Source organism: Lethenteron reissneri, chromosome 69 (genome assembly GCF_015708825.2).
Source record: "Lethenteron reissneri isolate LAM-NWPU_2019-01 chromosome 69, ASM1570882v1, whole genome shotgun sequence".
NCBI lineage: Eukaryota > Metazoa > Chordata > Hyperoartia > Petromyzontiformes > Petromyzontidae > Lethenteron > Lethenteron reissneri.
In genome coordinates, this window is record NC_083847.1 from 4,817,112 (window position 1) to 4,834,509 (window position 17,398).

A 17,398-nucleotide genomic window follows, 5' to 3' on the forward strand; every position below is an offset into this window, starting at 1 on the left:
CATCGCCCGCAGTTTTCCAAAATGGAAAGAGAAAAAAAAAACACGTAGGCTCAATGTATATGAAAAAAAAGTAATTTGTGGCATGGTTTCAGCATTGTTAAATCAACATCACCCACATACTTTGTCCCATACTCTAGGGCAGGGCTCTTCAACTTTCTTTATCCGACCGTCCGCATAATAAAACTTGGATATTACTGGCAGGCCACGTGAGATCACGTGTCACCTAATATCTTCATGTCATAGCATCATGTGCACAGGAGGTATTATGACATCACATAGGGGTGTGACATCATAACGCCTCGACATTATCAGTGCGGGATCGAACTTCCGCTTATTAACAGGGTTCAGCTTAGCGCCTTGTGCAAGGTACAAAACCCTAGGGGTTCTATTTGACTGCAGCCTAAATACGCGAGAGCAAGTGGCGGCTGTGGTCAAGTCTACTTTCTTTCATCTCCGCAAACTCCGCGGTTTGCGCCTTTTCCCGTCAGATCGTGACCTTGAGTCGTTGACTCGTGCATTCGTATCGACTCGCTTTGATTACGGTAATGCCCTTCATGCGGGCCTTCCGCGTGTCTTGACGCGACTTTAATTAGCGCAAAATGCGGCGGGCTGAATGCATTCGCATTCAGTATAAGTTAGCCATTCTGGTCTATAAAGCTCTGCATGGTCTTGGATCAATGTACCTGCAGGCCTGGCTGATCTGTCATACGTCTGGGGTTTATACACTACGCTCTTCAGAGCAGGACCTGCTACTACTCTCCCAGTCTCGGCTCTTGCGCTCAATGCTGGGGGGGTCAGGCCTTCTCAAGTGTTGGCCCAAGAATCTGGAATGCCTTGCTGGCGGTGATCCTGCATGCTACAAGCCTCAGTGTTTTTTAGGAGGGAGTGCAAGGCTCACTATTTTCTCATGGCTTTTACTTGACCATTATTTAGATTACCAGAGTATTATTTTTTGTTTGCATTTGACTGCAAGTATTGTGGTTAATGTAAACATGATTGCTTGCAAAAGGTGTCAGTTTTGTTGCCAGAAAAAAAGGGGAAAAACCCTATTAGCATTATTTAGATGTCTTTACAAATATTTTTTGAGTGTAAAATGTTTTGAGTGGAGGTGATATTACATTTAAATTTGAAATAAATACGGTTGACCGTCTTGCAGAAGAAGGAGGAGAAGTTGAGATGAAAGGGAACTCACTTTCACCGATGTCTTCCTCCTCCTCTGATAGCTCGACGTCGACAACGTTCCTGTCACGAGCGTCGTCCACAAGTCCACGGGAGGCGCCCATCTGCTCTGGCTTCTCGCCGCCTCGCTCTCGCTCGGGTTTAACAATCCTCAAATCCTGAGCTGCAGTTTAGAGAGAGAAAAGAAGCACAGTCGTTCACGATGTGGTTATCTCGCAGCTATAAGAACAGGGCACACGAGGAGTTCAGCCTCCAAACTTCTACACAATGTAGTCTAAGGTGTTCAATTCAGTGGGGCTTTGCCTGGTAGGATGGGGATGGTTTAGTGTTGTATTTGTACGAAGTTTGGGTGATTTGTTTACCTTTCTCGTACTTTGCACTTGTGTCGTGTTTTTGCACTATTTGTTGTTGTAACGTTCTTACCCCGTGCCCCCTACTGGATATCTGTAAACAAAAGAGCTTTATAGCTAATCAGATTCCTCCAGTAAAAATAAATATTCAGATGCTGAACTAATCAGCAGTTATTTATTTACAGCAGTGGATTTGAACTGCCACATTGATATGGACCAATGCTCTCTTGGTGGCAGAGTTGAATAATATCGATCGCTTGGTTGTCTTTTATTACTAACCTGGATCTTTATTGGGGGCTTACCTGGTATGTTATAAAATAATAATAAAGATCCAGGATAGCAATACAAAAAAACAACCAAAACAAGCCATCCACTCTGACTATGAAGTGTTCAGGAATTAACTGAGGGGGCTAAACACGGAATAAACTCCTGAGGACCAGAACCTTAAGTCTTTGTTGAACTGGGCTGCCCCTAGACTGCCAACCATTGGTTCCCAGTCATTGAGTGCCACGGTGGCGAGGAGACGTTAATTTCCTCGCCTGGTATACAGGAGGTCGTGGGTTCGATGCCGACCCTGACGATGCCTGCTGCTGTAGATTTGGAGTCTGCGTCTCTCATCATCATCACGGTGTCTAGGAGATGTTGACTACCTCGCCTGGTATGCAGGAGGTCATGGGTTCGATCCCGACCCTGACGTCTGCTGCTGTATATTTGAAGTTTTCGCGTCTCTCTCTCTCACTCCCCTTGGTCGCATGGATTTTTCTCCGGGGTTATCCGGTTTTTCCCCTCCACATGTAGATTCAACATTCACGAATTCCCGATTATTTGGCTGCTACTATAACTGAACCTTATGGCGGTACCCCGGGATACCATAATACCCCGGCTCTCGCACAATGTCCGTGATGCAGTCATTTTTAGTCTGTTGATGGTCGGCGATGCGGCAATGGACTTATCTCGACAAGCTGAACACGATGCACTATTCGCTGTTGAATTTTTCGATAACATATTTTTATGCTGTATGTCATTTCAATATCGCGGAGTGGCACTGATTTCGGATTGGTACTCCAGTCGCAGAGTTAAGTACAACCCCTGGCAAAAAAATAAAATATTTAATTGCCTCGGCCATTTTGTATTATTTGGCACCCCGGGGTACCGCCATAAGGTTCAAATGTCCACATGATGACGACGATGATGAAAAACCCCACTTCGTTGAGCTATCATTCGTGATGGCCAATGTCGCTTCTGAAAAAAAAGCGACATAGCAGCTCAGTGGGGCCTTGCACTTGGTACAATAAAAAATATAAATAAGTTTTAATTAGTTCGTGGAAAGCAGGCGTCAGAGAGTTATGGAGGAGACGCTGTCACCGACTCCCGATCGGTCTCACCAGCATCCTCACGTTTCACCACCACCGCCACGTCCGGACAGGCCGCGTGGCTCGCGTTGTCCTCATTCTCTTGTTTGATGGACGTCATCTCAATCCGAGAAGCCATCGTGCTGGGGAGAAAAACAAAAAAACAAGGACTATGCAGACACCCAAGTGGATGCCTAACACATAACGCCAAGGTCAAATATCCCCGTGCGTATCCTAAATAGCTTGTTGGGGACCGTCCATAAATGACGTCATGCACCTGGGGGGGGGGAGTCAGACATTTGTGACGATGTGTGACGAGGGGGGGGGGGGGGTTTGAGAAATATGACGTCACATCAAAATGCGCAACTTTAAATAAATATAGACAACACGTTCTACTTAATTAAATAGAATTTTTAATAAATGTTTTCTCCTACAACATTAGAGGGCAACGGCACATTAAATACGCACTACAATGACAATAGTTTAAAGCGATTTGAAGCATGATTGATATATTTTTATGGAGGGGGGCAGAGCTTTGTGACGTCATATTTGAGGGGGGGGGTCTGACTTTTTGTGACGCCGTGTGACTAGAGAGGGGAGGGGGAGCCAAAAATCGTCCAAAATCGCGTGACGTCATTTATGGACGGCCCCTAACGGCGATAGAGGGTATTTGCTGGGCATTTATAGCAGCCGACAAATACTCGAAACGTGCGATGTCGATTTGAAATTTGGAGGGGAAAAACCTGAGGCCTAAAACAAAATCCACGTGATCACGGAAATAACATGCCAACTCAAAACATACAACAGGGGTCAGGGTCGGGATCGAACCCACGACCTCCTGTATACCAGACGAGGTAGTTAACATTTCCTAGCCACCGTGATGATGATGAGACGCAGACTGCAAATAGACAGCAGTAGGCAGTGTCAAAATCGCGTGACGTCATTTATGGACGGCCCCTTGGGGCAAATCGTTGTTTGCGAGCTCCTATTATTAGCCTATTAAAGCCGGCGTGGATAGTACCGAACCTGGCTAACTTTCATCGACTTAGCATCTGTGGGGGGAAAAAAAAGCGCTTTATAGCTCATCAGATTCCTCCACTATAAATACAGGATTCTGATTCCGATCTCAGAACAAGCTATTTAGCAGATAATTAAGAGGCAATGTGAATGTGGATTCACCTCTTGTGTAACAGCAGTGAGCACGGTGCAAGAGAGTGAATGGTGGTGTGAGTGTGAATTCACTTCTCGTGGCAACAGAACAGGGTGCAAGAGAGACAGAGAGACAGGTAATGGTGGTGTGAGTGTGAATTCACTTCTCGTGGCAACAGAACAGGGTGCAAGAGAGACAGAGAGAGAGTTAATGGTGGTGTGAGTGTGAATTCACTTCTCGTGGCAACAGAACAGGGTGCAAGAGAGACAGAGAGACAGGTAATGGTGGTGTTGAGTGTGAATTCACCTCTCGTGCCAACAGAACAGGGTGCAAGAGAGACAGAGAGAGAGTTAATGGTGGTGTAAGTGTGTGAATTCACTTCTCGTGATAGCAGTAGACACGGTGCAAGAGACACAGAGAGAGTGAATGGTGGTGTGAGTGTGAATTCGCCTCTCGTGGCAACAGAACAGGGTGCAAGAGAGACAGAGAGAGAGTTAATGGCGGTGTGAGTGTGTGAATTCACTTCTCGTGATAGCAGTGGACACGGTGCAAGAGACGCAGAGAGAGAGTGAATGGCGGTGTGAGTGTGAATTCGCCTCTCGTGATAGCAGTGGACACGGTGCAAGAGACACAGAGAGAGAGTGAATGGCGGTGTGAGTGTGAATTCGCCTCTCGTGGCAACAGAACAGGGTGCAAGAGAGACAGAGAGAGAGTTAATGGTGGTGTGAGTGTGAATTCACTTCTCGTGGCAACAGAACAGGGTGCAAGAGAGACAGAGAGACAGGTAATGGTGGTGTGAGTGTGAATTCACTTCTCGTGGCAACAGAACAGGGTGCAAGAGAGACAGAGAGAGAGAGTGAATGGCGGTGTGAGTGTGTGAATTCACTTCTCGTGATAGCAGTGGACACGGTGCAAGAGACACAGAGAGAGAGTGAATGGTGGTGTGAGTGTGAATTCACCTCTCGTCTTGAGTGAATTTCACCACCAACCTGCGGGTCTTTCCAAATCAGCAGCAGCAGCGGCGGTGACCACGCAGCAAAGCGACGAGTTGCGGAACAAGACGCGGAAGTGACGGCGGCTGCCAATCTCTTGAATCCCATCGAGAGAGACAAGATGCAGCCACAACACCCAGCAAGTTGTGTGTTCCTAGTCCAGGTTTTAGCGAATCTCAAGGGGCCGTCCATAAATGACGTCACGTTATTTTGGAGGATTTTTGACCCCCCCCCCTCTTTCGTCACACGACGTCACAAAAAGTCAGACACCCCCCCACCCCTCAAATATGACGTCACAAAGCTCTGCCCTACCCCCCCCCCCCCCAAAATAAATAAAACATGCTTCAAATCGCTTTAAACTATTGTCATTGTAGTGCGCATTTAATGTGGCGCTGCACTCTGATGTTGTAGGAGAAAACGTTTATTTAAAAGTCTATTTAATTAAGTAGAACGTGTTGTCTATATTTGTTTAAAGTTGCGCATTTTGATGTGACGTCACATTTCTCACCCCCCCCCCCCTCGTCACACATCGTCACAAATGTCTGCCCCCCCCCCCCAAAAAAAATGCAATTAGGGGCCGTCCATAAATGACGTTACGCACCTAGGGGGGGGGGGGGGGGCAGAGCTTTGTGACGTAATATTTGAGGGGTGGGGGGTCTGACTTTTTGTGACGCCGTGTGACGATGGGGGGGGGGGGTCAAAAATCGTCCAAAATCGCATGACGTCATTTATTTTAAACTGTGAAACTAAAGTATATTTTTTAGTTTTATGAAGTAAGCCCCCCCCCCCCCCCTTAGCTATGAAGCTCTTTTTCAGGAGTCACCTATCACAAATAATAGCTCAACGAAGTGGCCAATGTATCATTGTGTGGGCATTTATAGCAGCCGACAAATACTCGAAACGTGCGATGCCGATTTGAAATTTGGAGGGGAAAAACCGGAGGCCTAAAACAAAATCCACGTGATCACGGAAATAACATGCCAACTCAAAACATACAACAGGGGTCAGGGTCGGGATCGAACCCACGACCTCCTGTATACCAGACGAGGTAGTTAACATTTCCTAGCCACCATGATGATGATGAGACGCAGACTGCAAATAGACAGCAGTAGGCAGTGTCAGGGTCTGGATCGAACCCACGACCTCCCGTATACCAGACGAGGTAGTTAACATCTCCTATCCACCGCGGCACCCACTTAAGGATCACGAGCGGGTTAGGGAAGGAGTGGAGGGGCGATGGGAGGGAAGAGAATGAAGGGGATTGGTAGCTGGGAATGGGAAGACAGCGATTACGGGAGAGGGAGGGAATGGGAGAGGGGGCCGTGGAGATAAAATGAGAGAACGTCGGCAGGAGTAATACGGAGAAAGCTGTGGATGAAGGAGGGAGCTGCGTGTGATGGAGAAAAGGTTGGGACCCTTACCTGTCTCCGGGTGTTGGGGAGGAGAGAGGTTGTGGAGAGAGAGAGAGCTGTGGAGAGAGAGCTGTGGATGAAGGAGGGAGCTGGGTGTGATGGAAAAAGGGCTGAGACCCTTACCTGCTCTGGCTGTTGGTTAAGAGAATGCTCACTCCACCTTCATACAAAGACCTCAATAACGGTGCCTATGCATTGCATCTGTTCCGCAATCTTCCGTGTTCCCCTCTCTGGTCTCTTAGTGTAATTCCAAACATCCATTGTTTGGAATTACATTAAGATATATTTTGTTCTTCGTCTGTCCACGCTTCTCAATCACATTTCCATAGCACTCATGGAAACAATGCACCTACATTGTAATTTAAATGTATGCAATTAACATTAGCCAACCAAAAAATATGCTTTTGCCATTGAAAATTGGTGGCAAGGGCCAAACAGAAACCAGTTTAAATACCTCGAGTTCGTCTTGAGAAGGGACGGGGGAGTGGAAACACGTGTAAGGAATCTGATTAAAAGTGGCTGGCGTGAGTCGAGAGAAGGGACTGGAATTGTGTGACAAGCGAATGCCTTGGGTATCGAAAAGCAAGAATCCACAAGTGTAGCTGACCAGTCACGATGTATGGGATCTGATTTGTTTTTCCTTGGAATGTAGGATGTCTGATACTTCGGGTGATGTCATCTTCTTTGGTTTCCATCCCTCATGCCTGGACCGATTTGCAATGGTGCTGTGATGTGGCCTCTTGTTTGCGTGCGCGATCTATAGGACGGCGTGTCTTATTGTGAGGTAAGGCATGTAGGGGATTGGTGTTTGAGCTGTTACATTGGTTAAAGTATATTCTGGGTGGTACGAGGTGTTGCTCTGGATGGTCCATTGGCTGGACACTAAAACAATTATATGCATATTTTTTTAATGGACAGAAATTGATATTTTTAAAAATGTTTTATTTAATACATCGATTTTTCATATACCAGTTGTGGTCTTGGGGTTAAGCCACGTGTCGAGATCTTCTCTCAAGCTTTTCCTATGCACAGCTCTCGGGCATCTTAACTAATTGAAGTGAGATATCTCACTGGGTCTCCGCCAGATTACATGCTGTCGTGTTTTCTGACTGGTTATTTTCCTTGGGCATGTCCAAGAATTCACTTCAACTCCGGAATATCCCCGCAGTCGAACTTGGCAAAGGTTTGAGAGAGGATACGCTCAACACCTGGGCTAAACTGGAAGACCAGACTTGGATTTGTTTCCCATTCATTTGCCACATCTTATAAATACATGGGTAAAATATAAAATAACTAAAAGCTAAAACCATTCACAATTTAATCCGAATGGAAAAAAAAATATCTTACAGATTTCTGCTCAGCAGTGTGTTCAAGAATGCCTAATTCACCTACGACTCTTCCACAAGTGTATTGATAGCGATGCAGGCTTAAAAAAATGCACATTGGAACCCAACATCCCAGCAAAGATCATCCTACCTCGAACTTCCCGTTCATTTAGTTATCTTCTCCCACCTCTCCAAACGTCTCTCCCTCAATACCATTTAAAATAACTCCGGAAGTATTTAATGTGGAATCACACACGATAAGCTCAACCCTCTAATCCAATCGATACCAATTCCATTACAGAGACTGACCTGCATCGTCAATGACCAATATCTCTATCAGGCCATGGATTCTTCGTGTTTTTCCCCCCCTCACGAATGCTTTAGACACCATCAACTAGCCTCTCCTATGTTCCCTGAGAAAACTGTAACCAGTTGTTGCTCCGCTAGTCCATATGAACATAGCCCAGCTCACCAATTTTCAGGATGATCATATCTATGACAGTGTGCAATATCTCTGCTTTATTGACCTAGTCAAGACCCATGATACCATCAGCCATTGGCCAGTGCTCCTACATTCTTGAACATATTTTTTGACCAATTGGTTTGAGCTCTCCATGGCCGTACCAGAGGAATTTTGCATCTGGTACGGATTCAATGGCAGGCTGATCGATGCCTGGGTGCGGTCAAGGGATGGCTCTGATTGGTCAACCATGTTATGTAATACTTATGACCTGGTAATTGGTGCTCGTTCTTGATAAGTTGGAGACTACTGCTGAACCTGCAGCATTACAGCTTATTCTCCATTACATATGCCACAAGATTTCAATCATGATAGACTACCACAAGAGCAAAACACATTCATACGTGAATGAAATTGTGATCCCAATTTCATTCAAACATTTAGAGAAGGTGCATTGCTGCATATCGAATACATTTAGTTGAGAGTACACGGTGAGACAATAGCAACTGGATGTCCCTGGTTTGGCGTTATATATAAAGTAACGTTCACCATAACTTTGAATCGAGACAAAACCGTGATTCGGGGCTCTCACTCCGGAATGTGCGTCAGAGAATGTTTCCTTAACGAGGAGATTCGTGAAAACCCCCTCCCGCACTCCTGGCATGCGTGCGGCTTCTCGCCAGCGTGCGTTGCGGAGTGCAAGACTAACTGGGAGCGTTGTGCGAAGCCCTTGCCACACTCGCTGCACACATGCGGCCACTCGGCAGTGTGCGTGATACAATGCACCTTTAAGTGCTCTCGCCGTGTAAATCCCTTCCCGCACTCGTCACACACGTACGGCTTCTCGCCGGTGTGCGTCCTCGTGTGCTTCTCCAAGTTGGACCGATGCGCAAACCCCTGGCCGCACTCCTTGCACACGTGCGGCTTTTCGCCAGTGTGCGTCGCAGAGTGCAGGTTTAACTGAGAACGTTGCGCGAAGGCCTTCCCGCACTCATGGCACACATACGGCTTCTCGCCAGTGTGCGTCCTCGTGTGTTTCTCCAGGTTGGAACGGTGCGCGAACCCCTTCCCGCACTCCTTGCACACGTGCGGCTTTTCGCCGGTGTGCGTCGCCGAGTGGAGGTTTAATTGAGAACGTTGCGCGAAGGCCTTCCCACACTCGCTGCACGCGTACGGCTTCTCGCCAGTGTGCGTCCTCGTGTGCTTCTCCAAGTTGGAACGATGCGCAAATCCCTTCCCGCACTCCTTGCATATATGCTTCCTCCCATCGGTAGTCACTGTCGTGCAAAGTGCGGCGCCTTCAAGTGTCTTCCCGCACCGCGTGCAGGCTTGAGGGGTCTTGCTGCTGGCGCGTTTTGCTTTGAAGCGTCTGCCTTCCCCACACTCCTCGCACAGGGGTTCCCACTTGTTCGCTTCATCTGCTGCACAGTTTAAAAACGCAAATGCATAGTCACATTAATTGACACGAGAAGAACAGACAGATATAGCAGAAATAGTAAAATACTGGATCAAGTACTGGCCGGTAACGTCAACCAGAATACTGATAGTATATACTTACGTATGTTTAACTTCTTCCGCACCCATACGTGGCCAACCGTGCTAATCTATGTGCGGGGTAAGGACAAGAAACTAAACACAAAAAAGCAGTTCTAAAGAAATGAGTTTTCCATCTAGATGATGATTTAAAAGTGCATTGCTCCAGTGACTTCCTAATATCGGAAGGAAGAGCGTTCCAAACGGCCACAGAAGCACATCTGAATGCACGCGATGCAGTGGCCGTCTTTGTCTTGTTGACTATGGAGCGTGCGTTGACTGATCCAAAGCTGAGGAGCCCTGGTCCATGGTTTTGGCTCGATACCCAACATCAGCAGCAGTGCAGCAGTGAGGGCGTTCTTCCGCGATCGTGTGGATGCTAGGGTGGAAGAAGAATTGACCCAGATCTGGAGCACAACCACGTGCGAGGAATTGCAACAAGTGATGCACATGGTCAGGGTAGGGGTCAGCATTTCCACAGCAGATCGTAGCACAATGGGGTGCGAAATTCGAGTAGTTTGAACTGATGAGTCGTCGACCAGCACCCCCCTTCTTCAGCACATTGCTGGGCCGAGTCTGCTGGTGAGTCCCACAGCAGTATCAGTGAAGTTTGGGGGAGATAGAATTGGGTTTGTCGATCCAAGCCAAGAGAAGTATCTGTTATAACCCCCCCCCCCGTCCCCCATTCTCCAGAGAAGAGGAATTGCTTGACCAGACCGCTCGGCTTGCTCATCCGGAGTACCGGGAGAACCGGGCTCAGCCGCAAACAGCCAGGCAACAGCAGCAGAAGTCGCAGCATCGCCATCGCAAGATGTTGTTGCTATTGTTGTTGTTGCAGTTGCTATTGTTGCTCCTGTTGTAGTTGCTGCTGTTGCTATTGTTGTTGTTGCTGCTGTTGTTGCTATTGTTGTTGTTGTTGTTGCTGCTGTTGTGTACACCTTTGATCAACGCCGGGTAAGGCTCACTGAGGTTGGTGGTACTTCTCTGGGCGGTGTATTAAGACACAGGGAGTTTAGGACACACACCGGTGTATTCAGATACTCACCACCACCGGTGTTGTGTGGAGCTGTGTCTGGGGCATAACTGGGCATGGCGATAACCCCGGCCCACTGGATAAAGCCACCCCATGATCCCATTATCTGACATGATGTGGTACGTCATACCGATTTGGAAAAACAATGGAATGTCAAACAGGTCAATGCCCGATTCACAAATGTGAAGGAAGCATCATCACAGTGTTCTGCTACCCCCTTGATGCAATTATCTGGCTCGTTAACCACCTCAATGTAAATAGCCGTTGTTCTACGTTAGTATCAGCCGTACGAAGGGTGAATTTCATGAGGTCGTTTATTCACCTCTATCCATAGATTCCAGTCGAAGAACATCTGGAATATGACTGCAAGGAAACCATGACATCATCTCTGTGATGCGATCAAAGGCAACTCACCTTCCTCTCCAATGTCCTCCTCCGACAACTCCACCTCAATGAAGTTCTGGTCTGGAGTGTAAAAATATCCACGGGAATCCCTCATCGTCTCTGGCGGCCCACCGACTCCTTCATCTTTAATGATCTTCAGATCGAGAGCTGTAATCAAGGAAAAAAAACGCGCATCGTGGTCTGTGATAGAACAGGAGATCGAATGCATAAAACACAAGGCACTCAAAACTGGTCAGCCAGAGATGTTTCTTCTTAAAACTCTTATTATCATTTAAGTTTTATAATACGCTGCACGGAGTTCGCTCCTCGCTGTCCAAGGGAGAGAATGACTTTCGAGGCGTGAGGAACAACCACGGTAAAGTGGGCAGCCACCCACGTGGCTGACAAACGCTCCCCCACTATCAATCGATCCTTCATAGTCATATTTTTTTAACCGTACTGATACTCCGATTAGCACGGTTGAATACGTACGGTGCGAAAAAAATGAAACATATATACGTAAAGACAACATTAACCGTCTGTATGTAGAACTTATTTCGCACCGTACGTAATCAACGGTGTTAATCTTAAAGGCTTCGGGGGCTACGTGGGTGTCTTTGGCACAATCTTCTCATTGCTTCGCTCCTCCTACCGATGAGACAGGACTCTTACCGTTCTCCTCCACTTCAGTTTTCACCACAATCCTCCATTTCTTATCGCCCAGCCTCCAGTCATCTTCTTGCTTCACGACTGCCCCTGCACATGCATGGTGCAATTGACACTCCACACAGTTAAAATGCAATGCAAGTTTCTCAAGATGCTGCACAGAAGAATGGGCACAATTGTAAGATTTTAATCACACCACGTGTTCGGCTACGTAAAGTTGCACAGTTGCAAAATGATTTTTGTTTAAAAGATTAAACATACAATACCTACAAGTTGGAACCTGTTTCAATTCAAATCTGCTCCATTGCAATCAGCGCATCTCCATTCTGCCATCTCTGTCCTCATTTAAACTAACTCTGTTTTTAAAATCACGAAAGTTAAAAAAGTATGAATGTAATTTTACAACGTAATTGCTATTTATTTTTGTAATCTATAATTGTGGAATGCTTCGATGCTTTCTGCCAGTTAAGTCGCCCTTTTAAAAAAGAGCTTCTTAGCTCTACGGGCTTTACTCGGTGGAAAATCAACTTCTGACTTCTCATTGATAAGTCATTGGACAGGAGGTTAAGTCACCTACGATCATTGCAGATGTCACGCGATAAACGGGGTACTTACCTGCACTAGCAAACATTCACCAGTAGGGTGTGATGTGTGGGCCACCAAGGTTCCCCAGACCCCAAGAGGAGGGCTGGGGGAAGATTCCAGGTCTCTCTGGAACTCTCTGGAAGGGAGGTGTGGCCAGGGGCATGGGGACCCTGGCAGGTGTATAAAAGCCGGACCCCTGACCCAGGTTTGGCAGTGTTCCTCAAACCGAAGACTGAAGACCGGGCTTAGAGCAGGACCCGGAGACCCCCAGACCCGCTGTCCTTCTAAGGGCCAGGACTGAGGTGGGACAGTGGTCGGATCCTGGGTACCCCCAGACCCGACATCCTTGTAAGGGCCGAGACTGAGTGGGCCAGTGGCCGAGACCCGAGGACCTTGGCTGGGTCGGGTCAGGATAGCCTCCCCTAGGGCCCCTAGCTGGAGGGCTGAGTGCAGAGTAGTCCCCAGTGTGAGTGTGAGGAGGTATGATAGCCCGGAGGCCATACCTCCCCAGGTAGCGGGTGTAAGGGGCCGTTACCCCTTTGTGTTAGAGACCCTGTACACTAGTGTTGTTAAATAAAAGTGTCGCTTCAACTACCTGCTCCCCCTCGTCCTTGGGTTCACTAAACAGTGACAGAGCCAAAGGGTGAGCAGGTGGATTGGGGTGGGTTCGCGAAGGGACTAACACCATCACTTGAAGATACCGAGCTAATCGCCACTGCTCAATTCCTGCAACTAAACCGGCCTCTCAGGTAAAAACTGAGTTGAATTTAGACTTACAACTTTCGTGACTGCAGGAATTCATATTTTTGGTTCTTTTGGTAAAGTCACGTATATAGAAGAACCAAGAATCCTGAGTTGAATGTCCCGAGACCAAATCAACAATGTACGTTGTCTTTTGCGATCAACTAAAACGTCGCTGCTTGCACGCGGGGCTTGGGGATCAGAGTTCTGGTGACAATGCGGAATGTTTCAGACGAAGCAAGCTGGGGATTTAAGCATGCTTTGCTGCGGTGTCAATCAGTGCTGCAATTAAGTTATCTGAGTAACGTGACGGCAGCTGATGATTTCATGCCGACTCACCGACGTCTTCATGCTTCACCGTTGTGCCGGGACACATCGCCGGGCTTGGCTCCTCTTCACTCTCTTGTTTGATGAAGGGCAATTCAAAGTTCGAAGCCATCTGAAGGAGCAAAAGGAAATGCAGCATGGCTGTGCCGCTTCATCCACGATTTACTGCCGTTCACGGCTGGAATCCAGGATATGGATAATTCTGTTGTCATGTCGTCCAAGCGCAGCGAGGACGAATGCGCAGAAGAAACAAAACTTTGAAACTTTGATTAGCGCATCGTGTAGAGCTCGTCAAGAGGAATAGATTGTCGTATCGTTCGCCATCAACAGACATAAAATGACGTCACAACGCAGTTTATGTGAGAACCGGGGTCCCACCATAAGATTCAAATACTCTAAACGCATGTTTATACATCTGGAGGGGAAAACCGGAAGACCCGGAGAAAAATCCAAGCGACCACGAGGAGAGAGACGCAGACTCCAAATATACAGCGGCAGGTGTAAGGGTTGGGCTCGAACCCACAACTTCCTCCATACCAGGCGAGGTAGTGAACATCTCCTAGCCACCGTGATGATGCTGAGGAAGAGAGACACAGGCTCCAAATATACTGCAGCAGGGAGTGTCAGGTTGAGATTGAACCCACGACCTCCTCCATACCAGGCGAGGTAGTTAACATCTGCTAGCCACCGTGATGATGATGAAAAAGAGAGACGCAGGCTCCAAATACACAGCAGCAGGGAGTGTCATGGTTGGAATTGAACCCATGACCTCCTGCACACCAGGCGAGGTCATCAACATCTCCTAGCCACCGTGATGATGATGAGAAAGAGAGACGCAGGCTTCAAATACACAGCAGCAGGGAGTGTCATGGTTGGGATTGAACCCATGACCTCCTGCACACCAGGCGAGGTCGTCAACATCTAGCCACCGTGATAAGAGAGACACAGGCTCCAAATATACAGCAGCAGGGAGTGTCAGGGTTGGGATTGAACCCACGACCTCCTGCACACCAGGCGAGGTCGTCAACATCTGCTAGCCACCGTGATGATGCTGAGAAAGAGAGACACAGGCTCCAAATATACAGCAGCAGGGAGTGTCAGGGTTGGGATTGAACCCATGACCTCCTCCATACCAGGCTAGGTAGTTAAAATGTACTAGCCACCGTGATGATGATAAGAGAGACACAGGCTCCAAATACACAGCAGCAGGGAGTGTCAGGGTTGGGATTGAACCCATGACCTCCTCCATACCAGGCGAGGTAGTTAACATCTCCTAGCCACCGTGATGATGATGAAAAAGAGATACGCAGGCTTCAAATACACAGCAGCAGGGAGTGTCAGGGTTGGGATGGAACCCACGACCTCCTGCATACCAGGCTAGGTAGTTAAAATTTCCTAGCCACCGAGGCGCACGAACGAGGAGTCCGAGACGAGATCGAGGGGGCTGCGTGACCGCTCCTAAATGTAGCTGCCGCACCAGCAGCTGCTGCTCACGAAGGCAGCTGGCAAGCGCCGCCCTGACATTCGATTTCTCCCGCTCTCTCTATCTCTCTATCTCTTTACCGCGTCTCTCTTGTTTCCTCGTTTCTCTCTCTTCTCTTCCTCTCCGTGTCTCCTCCTTGCGTCTCGGCGTCTCTGTCTCGCTGCCGTATCTCCCCTCTCTGTGTCAACAGCGTCTGTGCGCGGTCCGTCTGTGGCCACCTCCCCCCTCGCGTCCCCCTCTTCTGCCGTTGACCACCCAGCAAGCGACAAGATAGAGCGACAAGACGGTACTCACCACCACCACCCCCGTCGTTACTCACCCTCCCCTTCCATTACCCCTCCTCCCATTCTCACCCAGCAAGCGACAAGATGCAGCAACAAGACGCCTCCATTTGCGTGTCCCGAGGCGACGTCACGGTTATTCTCATCCAGTGGCGGCTCCTGCAATATCTCTCAGGGGGGGCAAATGTCTGGATGATTGATAAGGATAAGGTCCACCGATGCAATGTATAAATTAACAGCTTAAGCATGTAAAGGCAACTTCACTTCTTTAATATTAATGAAAAATAAAGTGACTCTTACAATACATCTTGTTTGTTTCTATACTCACTATTAAAACAAACCACTCAAGTTTCTTTTATTAAAGATTCCACTAGGTGGCGACAAATTATATTGTTGGATGAAACGTGCTTACGTATGATGACGTAAGCACGTATGATGACGTAAGCACGTTAGGGCGAGCCCTCCCGGAAGCCATAGAGAATGCATTGCAGCGCCCCCGTTCGAAAAAAAACATCTTTGAATGTAAGTCTATGGGGCCACTCGGGGCGATTCTCAGCCAGAGTGAAATCGCCCAAAAAGAGGCGGTACTCCACAGAACGTAGCATGACGCTGATTGGACTATATCCAGAGGCACAGTGACGGCTAGCGTGACTCTGTGGTTGAATGACATTGGTGGTGCGTCGCCCAATCGCCCTAATGAAGAAACCGCCCCTGTTCTCATCCACTGAAGTTCTCTCTGCTCTCACACCTCGTTTTATTCAAGACGTAACTTTTTTTAAAGGATTTAAAAACATGCATGTTGAATAAATTATTTTGAAATACCCCGTGAGCCAAGAAGCTCATAAATTGGGTTACATCAACAAACAACAATGCCGCTTCTCCAACAAACACAATAAGTCAGAAGTAAAATAAATCAATAATAAACCATAACAGATAAGATAAATAGTTCACAATGCCCACATCACGACTCCATCAAATGTAAACATTTAAAACTCTCCGGCAGACCATAACAACCTCTAAATGGTAGTCGGTTTTTACCCTTTAAACTGGTACAAAAAATGACACCTTTATACAAAGCATCATGTTTGCAATAACCACAACACAAGCAGTCAAAATGCAAACAAAAAGAAAACCCTCTGATAATGATATGTACTGTCCTTGAAGTTGATTGGTCCACACCCGAGACAGCTTTTCTTCGAGCCTAGTTTCCATTGGTGTTGGACCAGATGACGCCAAAAGGCCACTGGTAAAGGAGGTCTCAGTGTAAATAAGTATAACCCGTAAAAACAAAGTTTTTCACTCTAAATCCTTTATATGCGTGGCGGCTAGAGTCCTCTCATCCTTGAGATGGCTGCCACCTATGGGTCAGATGATTGTCTGCAGTATTAAACAATTGGTAATTAAATATTTAATTTGTTTTTCCTAAACAGTGTAAAATTTTGAAAAAAAATTTTCAGGAACATTAATTGTCTCGCACAACGAGTCTGTGTGCAAAATGTCAGCTCGATTGGATCACGGGAAGTGGGTTAAAAAACGACCGAAAAGTTTGCACGGTCGTAAGCAAGCAAGCACGCAAGCACGCAAGCGAACTTAATATAAAGGATTTAATAAACCTCTAAATATCCACCTGATAAGCCACTTCGTTGAGCTATAATTTGTGATAGCGAGGTCACTTCTGAAAAACAGCTACATAGCTCAGTGGGCCTTTACCTGATAAAATATAAAATAGTTAATTAAATCTTTTAATAGGTTATTATTAAAATATAAAAAAATGTCAAAAGTAAGTTTTTCAATGCAAACACTTGTATTTGCACTCAAAAGTAGAAAATGCATTCTTTTCACCCCAAAAATGAATCAAATTTGATGTGCTCAATAAAAGTGGGTGGCTTGCATAAGTGTAAAAAGAATATCGAAAGGAAACCACCCACTATTCAGCACGTCAAATATGATTAATTCTGGCGTCAAAAGAGTGTATTTACTCCTTTTGGGTGCAAATTAAGTGTGCATTGAAAAACGTATTTTTTACCAAAAAATGTTTTACATCGGGAAAACTCTTTTAAAGGCATTCCTGCTGAGGGAGCTGGTAGGAACGTTGGGTTGCTCGGTCAATGGCCAGGGTCAACGGCGGCGTGGTGTATTCCGCAA

The 17,398-nt window shown here is 47.0% G+C and overlaps 2 protein-coding genes across 3 annotated transcripts in view; both read right to left on the bottom strand.

Moving 5' to 3' along the window:
* LOC133360739 (oocyte zinc finger protein XlCOF6-like) overlaps positions 1-5,097 on the bottom strand; it is a 134,818-nt gene extending 129,721 nt beyond the window's left edge. Inside the window, exons 1-3 of the mRNA XM_061579566.1 lie at positions 5,021-5,097; positions 2,915-3,024; positions 1,193-1,342 (exon numbers count right to left, since the gene is read on the bottom strand). Coding sequence (XP_061435550.1) covers positions 1,193-1,342; positions 2,915-3,020 — 256 coding nt within the window. The 5' untranslated portion in view covers positions 3,021-3,024; positions 5,021-5,097. The remainder of the gene's footprint in view (positions 1-1,192; positions 1,343-2,914; positions 3,025-5,020) is intronic.
* Positions 5,098-7,387: 2,290 nt separating this feature from the next.
* On the bottom strand, positions 7,388-15,192 carry LOC133360769 (zinc finger protein 239-like). 2 transcript variants are annotated; one of them, XM_061579632.1, is made up of 5 exons: positions 15,053-15,192; positions 13,502-13,601; positions 11,843-11,926; positions 11,201-11,338; positions 7,388-9,638 (listed from the first exon to the last, which is right to left on the bottom strand). In XM_061579632.1, the coding sequence occupies exons 2-5, from the start codon at positions 13,599-13,601 to the stop codon at positions 8,809-8,811; spliced, it is 1,152 nt and encodes a 383-aa protein (XP_061435616.1). In that variant the 5' UTR covers positions 15,053-15,192; the 3' UTR covers positions 7,388-8,808. The 2 variants fall into 2 exon arrangements, with proteins under 2 accessions (XP_061435616.1, XP_061435615.1); XM_061579631.1 differs by having other exon boundaries at positions 7,389-9,641.
* Positions 15,193-17,398: the final 2,206 nt, after the last annotated feature.

What these genes read in the sequence shown, in the direction of transcription:
- LOC133360769 (XM_061579631.1), bottom strand. Translation starts at nt 13,601, where the DNA reads ATGGCTTCGAACTTTGAATTGCCCTTCATCAAACAAGAGAGTGAAGAG. An exon ending in AACTGAAGTGGAGGAGAACG is followed by an intron (nt 11,339 to 11,842) that starts GTAAGAGTCCTG and finishes CCTTGATTACAG; the next exon opens with CTCTCGATCTGAAGATCATT. An exon ending in GGAGGACATTGGAGAGGAAG is followed by an intron (nt 9,642 to 11,200) that starts GTGAGTTGCCTT and finishes TAAACTGTGCAG; the next exon opens with CAGATGAAGCGAACAAGTGG.